At 41.6% G+C, this 14,382-nt stretch overlaps 2 protein-coding genes and 1 non-coding gene across 3 annotated transcripts; 1 reads left to right on the forward strand and 2 right to left on the reverse strand.

Moving 5' to 3' along the window:
* Positions 1-9,512: 9,512 nt before the first annotated feature.
* On the reverse strand, positions 9,513-11,444 carry LOC121754251 (aldehyde oxidase GLOX-like). Its single transcript, XM_042149624.1, has one exon. It carries the CDS (start codon positions 11,430-11,432, stop codon positions 9,681-9,683), a length of 1,752 nt encoding a protein of 583 aa, XP_042005558.1. The 5' UTR covers positions 11,433-11,444; the 3' UTR covers positions 9,513-9,680.
* A 367-nt stretch (positions 11,445-11,811) lies between these two features.
* Positions 11,812-11,884, reverse strand: TRNAA-AGC. Its single transcript has one exon. It is a non-coding gene; the product is annotated as a tRNA-Ala (tRNA).
* Positions 11,885-12,692: 808 nt separating this feature from the next.
* LOC121754788 (serine--tRNA ligase-like) lies at positions 12,693-14,173 on the forward strand (the record flags this gene model as incomplete). The annotated part of the gene is made up of 4 exons (XM_042150094.1): positions 12,693-12,896; positions 12,974-13,070; positions 13,319-13,479; positions 13,834-14,173. Coding segments are annotated over 4 exons (651 nt in total), but the record flags the coding sequence as incomplete, so codon positions are not given.
* Between the last annotated feature and the right edge of the window lie 209 nt (positions 14,174-14,382).

Below are 14,382 nucleotides of genomic sequence, written 5' to 3' on the forward strand. Positions count from 1 at the left end.
GTCGAACTCCTATCCCTTCAACGTCGCCCTCGAACGGTTTCACCGCCAATGCCTTTGTAAAAGGATCTGCCAGGTTGTTCTTTGACGTAATCTTGACCACTTGTATGTCTCTTCTCTGCACTATATCCCTGATGATATGATACTTCCGCTCTATGTGTTTGCTCGCTTTGTGAGCTCTTGGTTCCTTCGAATTCGCCACAGCACCAGAATTGTCACAATAAACGGTGATGCTCTTGGGCAGATTCGTAACCACACCTAAATCCATAAGGAAGTTCTTGAACCATACTGCCTCTTTTGCAGCCTCCGAAGCGTCCACATACTCGGCTTCCATGGTCGAGTCCGCGATGCATTTCTGCTTCACACTCTTCCAAATTACGGCTCCACCTCCTAAGGTGAACATATATCCTGAAGTAGATTTTCTCGAGTCCTGATCAGCTTGAAAGTCTGAGTCAGTATATCCCAAAGGACAGAGCTCGACTGCATTGTAAACAAGAGCATAGTCCTTAGTCCGTTTAAGGTACTTGAGTATGTTCTTTATGGCAGTCCAATGTCCTTGGCCCGGATTAGACTGATATCTTGCCACCATGCCAACAGCAAAACAAATATTAGGTCTCGTACAAAGCATAGCATACATGAGACTTCCAACTGTCGAAGCATATGGAATCCTTCTCATTGCTTGTATCTCAGATGGCGTTTTGGGGCACATCTCTTGAGATAGATGGATGACATGTCTAAAAGGTAAGAAACCTTTCTTGGCGTCCTGCATGCTAAAATGACTAAGTATTGTGTTGATGTAAGGTTCTTGAGATAAGCACAACATCTTCTTATCTCGATTCCGAAGAACCTTGATTCCGAGGATGTGTCCCGCGTCTCCCATATCTTTCATCTCGAACTGGTTTGACAACCATGTTCGTACTGATGACAACATCTTTTTACTGTTTCCAATTAGAAGAATGTCATCTACATATAAAACTAAGAACACTACATTCCCCTTTTTCAACCTTCTTATACACGCAGCTTTCATTTGGACACTTTTCGAATCCAAACTTTCGAACAGTTTGATCGAAACACTGGTTCCATGATCTAGATGCATGCTTAAGACCATAAATAGCCTTTTTAAGCTTCAAAACCATGTGTTCTTTGCCCTTTATGGCATATCCTTCGGGTTGTTCCATGTAGATGGTCTCCTCAAGACCGCCGTTTAGAAACACAGTCTTAACGTCCATCTGCCATACATCCTAATCCATATAAGCTGCAATAGACAATAGTATCCAGATCGATTTGAGCATGGCCACCGGGGAGAAGGTCTCGTCGTAATCGACACCTTCCTTTTGGGTATACCCTTGGCCACTAGTCTTGCCTTGAAGACTTTAACTCGTCCATCGGGTCCACGTTTACGTTTATATATTCACTTACTCCCAATGGCAGTACAGCCTTCGGGTAGGACGGACAAATCGTAGACGTCTTTGTCTATCATAGATTGTAGTTCCGAATCCCTTGCTTTCACCTATTAGCAATGATCAACATCTGCCAGCGCCTGCGCAAAGTTCCAGGGATCTAATACATTGCTGTCCGGGGAGCGATCCATAGATTTCCCCAAACCAATGTATCTATCGGGCTCATGAGAGACCCTCCCACTGCGGCGCGGCACTACAATACTTGGAGTAGAAGTTGAAATTTCGGGAATTGTTTGTACACTTGGTACTTGTTCTTGGTTAATGGAACTTATGACAGAAGTTGGCTCTTCAAGAGCCACTTCACTGCTGGGTTTATGATTCATTACATAGTCTTCCTCTAAGAATGTGGCGTGAGTGCTCACAATGACTTTCTTATCACGGAGACTAAAGAATTCATAACCTTTTGTCCCTCTAGGGTACCCTATAAACAAACATACCTCCGTCCTTGATCCTAGCTTAGTTGGATCCTTTTCCAATACATGAGCAGGGCAACCCCAAATCTTGAGATGTGCTAGATTGGGCTTGCGCCCAGTCCACAACTCATAAGGAGTAGTAGGTACGGATTTTGACGGTAAATTGTCTAATATATGGCTTGCAGAAAGCAAGGTATGTCCCCAAAACGAAATAGGTAACCGTGCATAACTCATCATCGATCGGACCATGTTTAACAAGGTCATGTTCCTTCTTTCAGCCACGCCGTTCTACTGGGGCGTGCCCGGCGCAGTCAGTTGGGATTCAATTCTCGACTCCGATAAGTAGTTCAAAAACTCGGCACTGAGGTATTCGCCTCCACGATCAGATTGCAAGCATTTGATATTCTTACCATGATACTTTTCCACTTGAGCCTTAAAGTTCTTGAACTTGTCAAAAGACTCTGACTCGTGGGTCATCAAATAGAGATATCCAATTTTCGAGAAGTCATCAATGAATGTGATGAAGTATCGAAAACCACCTCTTGCTTCAGTAGACATTGGTCCACATACATTGGAATGAACTTGCTCAAGTACTTCCTTAGCCCTATTGCCCTAAGCCTGAAAAGGCCTCTTGGTCATCTTGCCTTCTAAGCATGACCTTTAATAAGATCTTGTTGAACAAGAGAATGGATCCTCCTTTCATTAGCATGACCAAGTCTAAGGTGCCATAAGTACGTTTCGTTCATTGAACTTGAAGGTTCCTTTCGTTTCTTTGAAATTTTCGATGTTGTATTGAGTTCTGATTTGCGATTATTAAACTGTGTAGATGTGATTGTGTACAGATCGTTTTCCATGATACCACGACAGATATAATAACAATCTTTCTTAATAACGCAGTTGTCATTAAAAGAAATCGAATATCCATAAAAAACTAATTTAGAAACTGAAATTAAATTTCTTCTAAAAGAAGGTATCAACAAAACATTCTTCAAAATAAAAAATCTATCACTACTAAAATGCAAATAAACGTCTCCCACTACAACGGCCGCCATTTTTGTAGCGTCGCCCCGCTGGACTTCGATCTCACGATCATGTAGCCGTCTTGTCACCTGCATTAAGTCAGGATCAAAACAAATATGATCAGTGGCTCCCGTGTCAATTACCCAAGTGCAAGTAGATGTCGAAGCCAAACGTGACTCGATGACTAAAGCTTGGTGCATACTTGTAGCCTTGCCCTTTTTAGGACAGTCTGGCTTCCAATGCCCCTTTTCTCCACACTTGAAACACTTCCATGTGGGCTTCTTGTTTGCCCTCTTTTTTCTTCTTTCCCTTAGCCACTTTGCCCGATTCTGAGTTCAGTGTCTGCCTTTTTCCTTTGCTAGGCTTGAAGCCAGAGAAACGAGGCACCGGAGTCATCATGGCCGCCTTAGCTTCGACCATAAGGTCCTCTGCCGACTAAAGTTCAGTCAACAGCTCTGCCAAGTAGTAGTTCCTTTTGTTCATCTCGAAATTGAGCTTGAACTGTTGGAAGCTAAGGGGAAGACTTTGAAGGATAATAGTCACTTGGGACTCGGGGTCGATCGTCCCTCCCAAGACCTCAATCTGGTTGAGGTGGCCCATCATCTCGAGGACATGGTCCCTCACAGACGAGCCGTCCTTCATTGTCTTCGACATGATACTCCGAAAGGCTTGAGACTTTGCGGTTTGATTCTGAGTACCAAAGAGATTCTTGAGATTCTGCATGATCTCGGCGGCTGTTTCCATGGCTGAATGCTGATGCTTGAGCACTGATGGCATAGATGCCAACATATAGCACTTAGCCATCTCATTCGCCTTATGCCACCGTCTGTGTGCATCTCTGACTCCTACCGCTGCGTTGGCCGGCGGCACTGGAGGTCGCGGGGTTGTGAGTACAAAGTTGTACTCTTCTGCTGTAAGAACGATGTCCAAGTTTTATTTCCATTTTATGTAATTTTGGCCATCGAGTTTGTTTTCTTTAAGAATTGCAGAAAGAGGATTGAACGACATCTTTGACGATTTGATTTGCACTGCAAAACAGAGTATTTACTATTTATCATAAACTTATGTAAGATGTTTGATCAGATTAACCATAAAACTTTTCAAAATCTTACAACTGTGAAATTAAAATTTTGTACCCTCCAGAGGAAGTCAATATGCATTAAAATCTTACAATTTTACTGGTCACAACACCGACGAATAGTCCAGAGACCACAGAGTGGCATGGCCGCCTAATGTTGCCTAAGCAAGACCACCGAATTTAGCATTACATAGTCTCATTCCTACAACACACTCCCATATCAATGCTCATGTGCTGCTAACAAGATCAAGCTATCCCATAAACCCTGTGTGAACTTCTGAATCTCGCAGTTTCTTAGGATTATTGTCCCCACAGAGCAGGTGGCGATAATATTGGAAACCACATTCTAGTTCATACTGTTTATTTTTTAGAAGTCCGCCCTCATGAACTCGCTATTTCTTAGGATTATTGTCCCCACATAGCAGGTGGCGATAATATTAGAAAAAGCTTCATAAATTGCAGACCAATTGATGAAGACCATATACAAATGTTGAGTTCGTAATTATAGCTTAGATATTTTGGTTATGGTTTTTCTTTAATTATCCTTAGCCTTGAGGCAGATTAAGGCTTAATTAGATTATGTTGGTATTTAATATGCTGGATAATTAAATCTTTTATTCATTATTGGTATCTTCCTTTAGGAAAATAATGTTCTAGAGTCTAATTCTTATTCATGTCTACTATAAGATATATCTAAAATAATTAAGTTATTTAATTCTTAATAAGACATGAAAAATTAAATTCAAATTATTTTCATGTTCAAGATTAGGAAGAGAAGTTTAATTATTTAATGTATTCATATATATCTATCATAATTAGGATTCTAGACATATAAATATTAGGAAACTATTAAATTATTCTTGTCTATATCATCTAAGAATAAAATAATATTATTTATTTCCATAGATATAGATAATAAAAAAATATTCCTAGAATATAGGGAAATCTTTCAAAAAGATTTTATTTCCATTAAATAATGATATTTTAATGATATCTTTTAATTAAAAAATTAAATAATCTTTAAAATAATCTTTCATCGTTATCTCATCGCACGAGGTTTGCACGAACGATGAACGACAAAAATCCGACGAGTTCATCGCCGGATAATGACGCACACGGCGTCTCGGCCAGCAGCGCGCCTTCGGGTGGCCCCTGCACTCGGCGTGCTTCTCAGCCAGCGGCGACCACCTGTCTCGGCCATCTCGACCGTCGGGTGTCGACGCGTCTCGGCCAGCCGTCTCGACGGATGGTGCTGGCTCTCGGCCAGCGTCTCGCTACCCGTCGCGGCACCGTGACCCGTTGGGTGGTGCGAGCTCTCGGCCAGCGGTGCGCTCGGTGGCGCCCCCGCTCTCGGCCAGCCCGACCACGTATCTTGGCCGTCTCGCCCCAGCGGCTCCCACTGCCCAAGCCAGCGACACGCATATTGGTGCGACGCTCTCGGCCTGGCGTCTCGTCGGGGCGCTGGTTCTTCCGCCTAGGGTTCCTGACCTAGTGGCTCGTGGTGTCTCGGTGGTGCTCGGACGAACCACCACTCCGCGTCAGCCACCGTCGCATCGAACACATCGCGGGTTCCGCTTGGGCGTGCGGTCTCGGCCGGCGGCACGCACGAGCCCACGCTCGTCTGCGCGTCACCCCGTGATCGCGATCCCTCGACTCCCACTCAATCTACAACCCTATCCCGATCGTGCGTGGTGCGATCCATCTCGGCGCGAGCACCGACGGATCGCACGTCTCGTCCGATCGAAAAATTCAAGTTCTTTGATTCGATTGTTCTTGAGTTGAACATGCATAAAATTAAACAAAAACCAACAAGAACATGCTTCATAATCAAATAACACATGCATACATGAATTTCACGAAATTTAAATCCAAATAATCAAAGCCAAAGACTGGCTCTGATACCAATTGAAGGTGTTGGCAGCGGAAGTGTGCGTTTCTAACGGATCACATAATACTGATCTATTTAGCAGATTATTTAGATAAATTCTATTCGCGTAATTATCACATGTATCATGCTCATAACTTGAATTTTAAACATGCTTTAGCACAAACAATTCCTAAAACATGCTTACTGCGGAGTTAGCCAATTTACCTTTGTTGATTCACTTAAGAATCGAAGATGGCTTGCGCCTTCTCCACGTGAAGATCTTGAGAACTCGACCTCAGATCTTCTGACTGGTGTCCTTGACTGTAGACGGATATTTGTGTGGGCAAATCTCACCAGTGTACTAGGACTTAAATAACGAAGACAGAAAACTGCGCACGGAAGGAGAGCAATTTTTTATTCTCTCTCTAGATGGAGAGGGACGAAAATTATGATTAGAAAAAAGTGTGTTTCCTGTCTCCTTTATGCTCCTATTTATATTAAGTCACACATTGGGCCCAGTTAGGGATGTAAGGAAGAATTTGGACATGACCTCACCCAATTAGTTTTTTACTAATTAAATTGAACCAACAATTTAATACAAGTTTATATTGGAATATTACAAGCAACCACTACAGAAGTAATATTGCACTGCCTTTCCAAATCCGAAATTACAAGTATTCCGGGTTTCCTTTTGTGTGTGTAATTAATTTCCCTTGCTTAAGATAGAAACATCCATTAATTAATCAATGCCTGCTATGGACTTAATTAATTAACATATTTTAATCTCCAAGAGTGGACTTAGCAAGAACCACTTATTTATTATTCATAGAGTAATCAAACTCCAACTAGCTAGGTTCCGAATAATAAAACCTTGTTTCGAGCTCCTCTTGTGGATGTTATCAAAGGAGACTTTCCTCGCGCACGATTCAACATAATAGCAATCCTAGCACCGCCAGATAATGATCACCACTACCCAATATACCTGGATCGTTGGGTGACGAAAAACCCGCACCTTTGATAAGTCAAAGTAATAGATACTCAATATCGTATGCTCAATGCTAATGTACATTGATTAAGAAATTAATTATCAAGACCTCGTCTTTCAGTAGATAGCATAAAGACTCGTCTTGCTGTTAGATCCATTCAGTGCTATACCACACCAACGTCATCTTATTTCAATAAAGCTTAGAAATAATCGGACTGACATTGCAACCTTTCTCGATAGGTAGTCTAGGCCTATCTAGGTTGTGAAATTGTTATTTTTCTTTGTTCAGGACTGACCGCGTACCTTAAATTGAGCGCAGCCCACAACCGGTTTACAAAACAAAGACTTCGACTTTGTTATGTTCGCTAATACATTTAAATATGCAATAAACATCCATTATATGTAAATCATAACAACATCATGACAAAAATAATCTGTTGCATTCATTGGAAAATAATAATTTGAGTTTTACAGTATTCAATCACTTGAAAATATGATTTGTATTTTTACAGTGCATGGCTGACATCAGTCATATCCATATTCCTCTTCTCCGACCATCAGGACGTAGAGGTCGCCTGCAGCACCATATTTGGCATTACCTCTTTTATTTTTCGGAGGTCCTTCGGGCCATCTGGGACTGATAAAAATTTCGAATCAGACTTAATGTAACTGAAAAGGTGGAAAAAAAGGCTTCTTCGACCGGCGACAATGACCTTCATTGTATCCGGTCCCGTGATTTATTTTTTAGATATCCGTCAATGCAAATTGGAAATTAGAAAAAAAAAACTAGCTATAATATGACTTGAGACACTTCGAGTAAAACCTCTTAGATGTTTGACACACAAAATATAAGAACACTCAACAAGGAGGAAATATGGAAGATAAGTATTAATAAGCTTCTCACAAAGGGATTACAAAATACACAAAAGTGCTTCAGCACAGCACAACACAACACAACTCTCTCAATTTTCCTCATTTGAGCTACGGCTCTTTTCCTCTCCAACTCACTCATTTCTTTTTCTTTCTTGATTGATTATTTTACAATGAACACAACTAGGCTATTTATAGGGAAATATCTACTACCTATGATATACATATACACTACGTCACCTATTTACTTAATTGACAAACACAGATTTTGCATGTTTTGAAGGACTAGATTTGACTTAATTTAAATATCAATCATGCAAATTATGTTCTTAAATTGCATATGTTATATATTTGGTATTTTTGACGTGTTTGTTGATAAACGATAGAAAAAGATAGAAAAAGGTGAAAAAAAGGCCAAAGTGCTGCAGCCTCTGTTCGAGCCCATTCTGGAAGCGATTTTGAAGTCCAATCAGTGCCTACTAGATACCAGTCTCTTCGTCTTCGAAAGACCTTCGCGTGGATACCTTAAATATCTAAATCGGAGTTCTGTGGAGAAAGTTATGGCCATTTTAAAACATCGCGCAGTACAGTCAAAATCTGGCGGAAATTAGGCGGAAATTAACGGAAGAAAAGAAATTATTATATTGTGAAGCCAAATCTCTCGTATTTCTTGTAGGGAACAAAATTTATCAAAAATAAACCTTTTTCTAGCCTATAAATACCTTTGAACCTAATTCATAATCTTGATCTCATAGCCTCCAATCCTTCTCCCTCTCTACACTTCTTCCATTCCATATTCCACCCTTAAATTCATCCATATTCCATTGGAGCGGAGCTCTGCAGATCCAGGCAAGAGAAGACTGAAGATTGAAGATTCAACCTTGGGTTTTTATCAATTTCTTTCATGTCTCGTACTTTAATTGGAGTTTTTACTTGTCTATGAGTAGAACATCTTTTGTAGAATTTTTGGTATAGATATTCGATTGATTTTCCTTGTTAGCTCTTGCAGTTATTTGATTTATCTGGTGCTTTCTATGTTCAATTGATTAGCTAACTCTTGAATACATGTTAGAGTTGATTAGAGTACTCGGGTGACGAAATAATTGACTTGGAAAAAGGGATAATTCACACCTTAATTCAATAGAACTCGGGAGAGTTGAGGTTTTGAGTGAGGTCTTTGATCTTATATGCTTTTAGGAGTTAGGGGTTTAAGGGTTAGAAGGGGACTTCAATCCTATCACCTAATCTACAGGTTTCTCACCTCGGGAGGGGGTTTAATCTATAATTGTGATCGACTTAATAGCTCTGGAGACCGTAATTCAAGGAAGTCGATTGTGTTTTTGGATCCTAAAATTCTACATTCTTAAGCCTGCTTTGTATTATTTCTTTTTATGTTTTCCATTTTTTTGTTTATTTCTTTCAGTCTAGTTTAATTAATCAACCCCAAAAATCACGTGTCTCTAGATAGTATATGACGCTTAGTATATGGTAGTCAGTTGCAATCTTATTCCCTGTGTTCGATATCCGGTACTGACCTTTAGCTATACTAGATCTACCTTGTATGCTTGCAGGTATTTTTAGTGCTAATAAATAGTGCATCATTAATATAGAAGATAACAAATGTTAGCCACTAAATCCACCTCCTAATGATCAATATGGTACGTGGCTTTCATGTAGCCATGAGGAAACAAAATTTCATCCACGTATAATAACTAGGTGATGCACCTACTTCATCACTTCCACCAATATATTTCTTAATAGCGAAATAATTGAGTTTAATAACTCAACAAAACCCCCGATGCAAAATATTAAAGCATTACAATTTGTCAATTTTGATCCACTTTAGTATTAATAGAAAAACAATACTACATAGATAAGGTCCAACTAACTGAGCAAAGTTGGACATGTGATAATCGCAACAAAAAGAAGAGAAAAAAAGGAAAAAACATCGATTATGAGGATTTTAGTTCGTGTTGTTGCTCTTCTTCTCTCACTTGTGCATGAACCTAACCCACTGAGATTCGCTCGGAATCCCATTATAAATAACACTGATCATATAATAACCAGCCGGCGCCACCATCGCCGAAGGCGGAGCTTCCACCACCGCACTCAACAACCGCTTCCCCACCGCTCCCTTAGCCGTCTCCACCGTAACCTTCTCCGCCCTCAACACCAGCAGCCTCTGATCCATGGAGAGAGAATGCGTGTTGAACGGCGATGCATAGGCCGTGAAAACGACGTCGTGCGCCGAGTGCCACGCCTTCTTCCTCATCACAAACCTCACCGTAAACGTCCCGCCGTACACCACTCCGCCTTCCTGTTCCACCGTCACATTTCTCGGCCTCCTGTCGTCGAACGGCGCCATCATGTTCGGCGGCGTGAACGCCTGCAGCCGGAGCTCCGTCGGGTGCGCCACGTTCCGGAAGGCGTAGCGGCTGTTCGGGTTGCTGCCGCCCACGAGAACCTTCCCGTTGGGTAAGAGAACCGCCGAGGAGTGATACATCCTCGAGATCTTCGTCGGCTTTAGGAGAGAGAAACGGAGGCCGAGCTGCTTCTTCGGCTTGTACAGGTACGGCTGGAGCGCCGGGCGCGCGGCGCAGTTCGTGCCTGCGCTGCCGCTCTCGACGCCGTTGATGATCAAAACGTTGCCGTTTGGGAGGATGATCATGTTGTGCATCAGCCTGGCGGTGGGCATTGTTTCCATCTTCCACCTGTGGTTGTTGCCGGTGATGGTCATCCGGCCGCACGAGTCCAGACCTCTCAGAAACTGGCCTCTTGCGGCCGCGTTGACCGCCCCTGCGGCTGCTCCCCCGCATATCATGACCTCTGCTTTTAAAAAGTGGTCGTTGAGGTCGATCGGGAGGAGCACTGACGAACCCGAGCTCGGGTAAGTTCGGGAGCCTTTCCCCGGGATTCGAGGGAATGATTTCACTACTTGGTTGCGTTTGTAGTTGAAGAGAATCGAGTCGGTGTTGGCGAAGATGAACAAATGGCCATCTGGAGACAGGTGTAGAATTGGGTACATGTTGTTGCCTCTTTCACTACTATCATAAGTCTTTTTCAAGAATGGTAGGTTGAAACATTCCTCATTTGGGAATCTCTTGGGCACGAATTCATAGGAGGTGAGGTTGTACCCGCCCACGAGGACCACCCGGTCGTCGTGGTCTGGTAGCCTGAGGCTGGAAGCATACCATCTCTGTGCAGAGAGATGCTTCCTGCCCTGGGTCCAATCGCAGTTGCCGTTTTTACACGGCCTGAAGTAGCGCACCCGCTTCGCGCCAAGCCCGAATCCGCCGGTCTCGAGCAACGTGCCGTTGCTCAAGAACGAGCCGGAGGAGGCCCAGGGGTCGGGCTGGATGAAGAGGGGCCTGATGGTATTGGTGGAAATGCTATACTCGACCGAGTGAGCGTAGCACGAGGGGTCGAGTAAATCCTGTCGGTCCCTCTGGCAGCGGCGGCCGTCGTAGCGGTGGCGGAGGTGGTAGTTGGAGGGGCCGGAGCTGGTCTGGTCGAACATGAGGACGGTGTTGAGGTGGGTGAGGGCCATGTGCATGGCCACCACTCCGGTGTTGTTTCGAAGAAGCTTCCATTGGCCAGGCGGGCTGGCCACGGAGGCTGAGGACAAGGCGGTGGGGGAGGGTGAGGGCGAGGGCGAGGCGGCGAGTAACGCTGCTCCGGCGATGTAGGAACTGTGGAGCAGCAGATAGGCAATGGCTAATGCTGCTTTGTATAATTCTTCCATGATGAATTAGGCTTTTTTACTTTATAATTTGATGGTGGGGGGAGTTATATAGTGGGAAATATTCGGATCATGCAATGTTCGTGGCGCAAGAGGATTATGATGGTGCATGGTGAAATCCCGCTTTAAAATAGGAATGGAATTTTGGCTGAGGGAAACTCATACAAAGCTAGCCTCCTGGAAATATTCATCTATCAAACCGAAACTTTTATATTGTGTATCTTGATTTTTTATACAATAAATTCAACGTTTGAGTTTCTCTGTAAGATATCTACGTTACATGTACCCTTAATTTGTATTCATGCAAAATTGAACTTAGAAAAATTTGTATTCATGCAAAATTGAACTTAGAAAAAATATACGCAGTATTAACAATATAATATGGAGATGCGGGGTATCGATCCCCGTACCTCTCGCATGCTAAGCGAGCGCTCTACCATCTGAGCTACATCCCCAACGATGGCTCTGTTTACCCTCAAACCTTATTGACTAAAACCAATAATTTCAGGTATAATGTGATTAATATGGTATATTTTTTAAATAAAATCATTATTGAATCCAATACTTGATATGTATTTGACGCACGTGACATATAAACGAATATTTGACCGATCAATACGTTTGATATTTCTATTTTTGGAATTTTGACTTGAGGGCAATGTTTTGAAAATAGGTTGATATAGAAAATCAATTCCATAAATGAGCCTGCAGTTTTTTTTATTCTACATATGGATACTACGCATTCTGAGGCATTTTCACATACTCCATATAAGTAATCTCTAATCTGTGACTAGTTGGGAGATATGAACATAATAAAAAGATTTACGTGATTTGATTAAGATTATAGCGTGAATTTCACAAATTTATTCCTTTATTTATATACTTATATAATAAAAACAATTGACCTCAAATTCAAAATATCACGACCACGATCACGAGTCACGCCTCTCTCTCCTCTCTTCACCTCCCGCCGCTTCTAGAGCTCGCCGCCCGCCGTCGCTCAGTAGTATTAAAATTATTCCATAGAATTTGGTATACCACCTCTTCACGCTTCGGCGTGGAAATTGCAGATCAGGGAAGACTATAAGATGTTGGACATTAATCTATTTCGCGATGAGAAGGGCGGGGATCCTGAGAAAATAAGGGAGTCTCAGCGCCGACGTTGGAATTGTTGATGAGGTTATTGAGCTTGACAAAAGCGTCAGTTTCTAGTCTTTGTTTATCTCATTTTAATTTTATATTACCTAACTAATTTTATACTCCCACAAAGATTGGCGTCAGTTTCGTTTTTTGTTTTATTGCAAGTCCGGGGGAGATGCAAATGAATTTAAAGGCAGTCTAGATGAAAACAAAGAACTGACAGCACAGAAGGTGGCCGAGGTGAAGGAGGCCGAAGCAGCATTACGGCTTAAATTAGGAAGCATTGGGAACATAGTGCATGATTCTGTTCTGGTTGACAATAATGAGGTGAGTTCGAGGTCTTCTTGCCTTCTTGGATGTCCATGTGCTGGATAATCTTTTCAACGAATCGGGACATTTTTCAGGTCAATAATGTTGTTATAGGAGAGAAGAGGATGGAGCCAAAGCTGAAGAATCATGTCGAGCTTGTTAAACTTCTTGGAATTGCAGATTTGGAGAAAGGTGCTCACTTTACATTAAAAAGTACTATTAATATTTAAGAAATTGTGCAAGTAAATTGGCAGCTGCTTTGTGCTTGGCATAGCAGGACAAGCCATAAACTTTGTTCGTATGTTTGTCAATAGCTTTGGTGTCCAGGCCTAAATTTGTCAAATGTGGAGTTCAATTTTACTAGCTTTGGCTTAGTTCCAATTATTATACTCATAGCATTAACTAGTTTGTTGATATAAAGTGGGTTTCAACATTTGTAGGTGCAAATGTTGCGGGCCATTTGTATGGCTTAAACTTCAACTTTGGTCTTTATTTTTTGGAGAATAGGGGATACCCTTTGTTGGAGCCTCCTTTCTTCATGCGGAAAGGTATTATGGAAAAGTCTGCCCAGTTGGCCGAATTTGATGATCAGCTTTACAAGGTAACATTTTCTAATTTTCGAATAGCTTAAAATGATTGTTCAGAGTTTGTACCTTAATGCAGTCTTTAACTTTAGAGAGAAGATACCACATTACCATAATAAGTCTGTAATACTGGTTAACTAAATTCATTCAGGCACACCATGCAATAGTGATGGTTACTTTTCAAATTATTGTAAAAATCAGTAGAAGATATTTAAAGAAGGTGAATCATATAGTTAATATTGTCTAGAAACGAAGTATAATTCTGAAAAGTATGTGTAGTAGCTTGGTACTTTTTTTTTATCTAAGTCTTAACTTCAGATTTATTCAATTACATAAGATCACTGTCATTTGTGTACGTCCACATGTTACAGGGCAAGTCTGAAGAGTACGTCCACATGTTAAACTCGACCTCGACAGCAATTCAGCGGACCATGTGCGCCATCCTTGAGAACAACCAGAAGGAGGACGAGGTTGAGATACCAGAGGCTCTTCGACCATTCATGTGTGGGAAATCCTTCATCATGTCTAGGAAAACTGCACTTCCATCCATTCTTAGTTAAGTTATGCAAAAACTAGCTCTGCTGTTGATACACTCAGCGCTCTACAACCTTTGTTTTTTTTGTCTTGGCTCCTCTTTGATGCTTTTTTGGAGACTAATTAATAGTTAAGCTCACACGTGAATAGTTAATGGGAAGGCAAATATTTTGGAAAGAAAGGGCATTCTCGTGCTATCCATAATGCTAATAGCATGCAATTTTTTTCAAGTGAAAAATGAACTGATTATCATAGTGAACCACCAATTGTGTGTGTGCAATATTGTATGTTTTGTGCGTTTGTGTGGTAGAGGTGTAGTGTATGAAAGTGACTAATTATATAACTAATTGGAATTTCAATTATCTATATTTAATTTGGAATTCAAA

This window comes from Salvia splendens, chromosome 11, assembly GCF_004379255.2.
Source record: "Salvia splendens isolate huo1 chromosome 11, SspV2, whole genome shotgun sequence".
Taxonomy (NCBI): domain Eukaryota; kingdom Viridiplantae; phylum Streptophyta; class Magnoliopsida; order Lamiales; family Lamiaceae; genus Salvia; species Salvia splendens.

Coding starts and splice junctions, on each gene's coding strand:
- LOC121754251 (XM_042149624.1), bottom strand. CDS start 11,432: ATGGAAGAATTATACAAAGCAGCATTAGCCATTGCCTATCTGCTGCTC.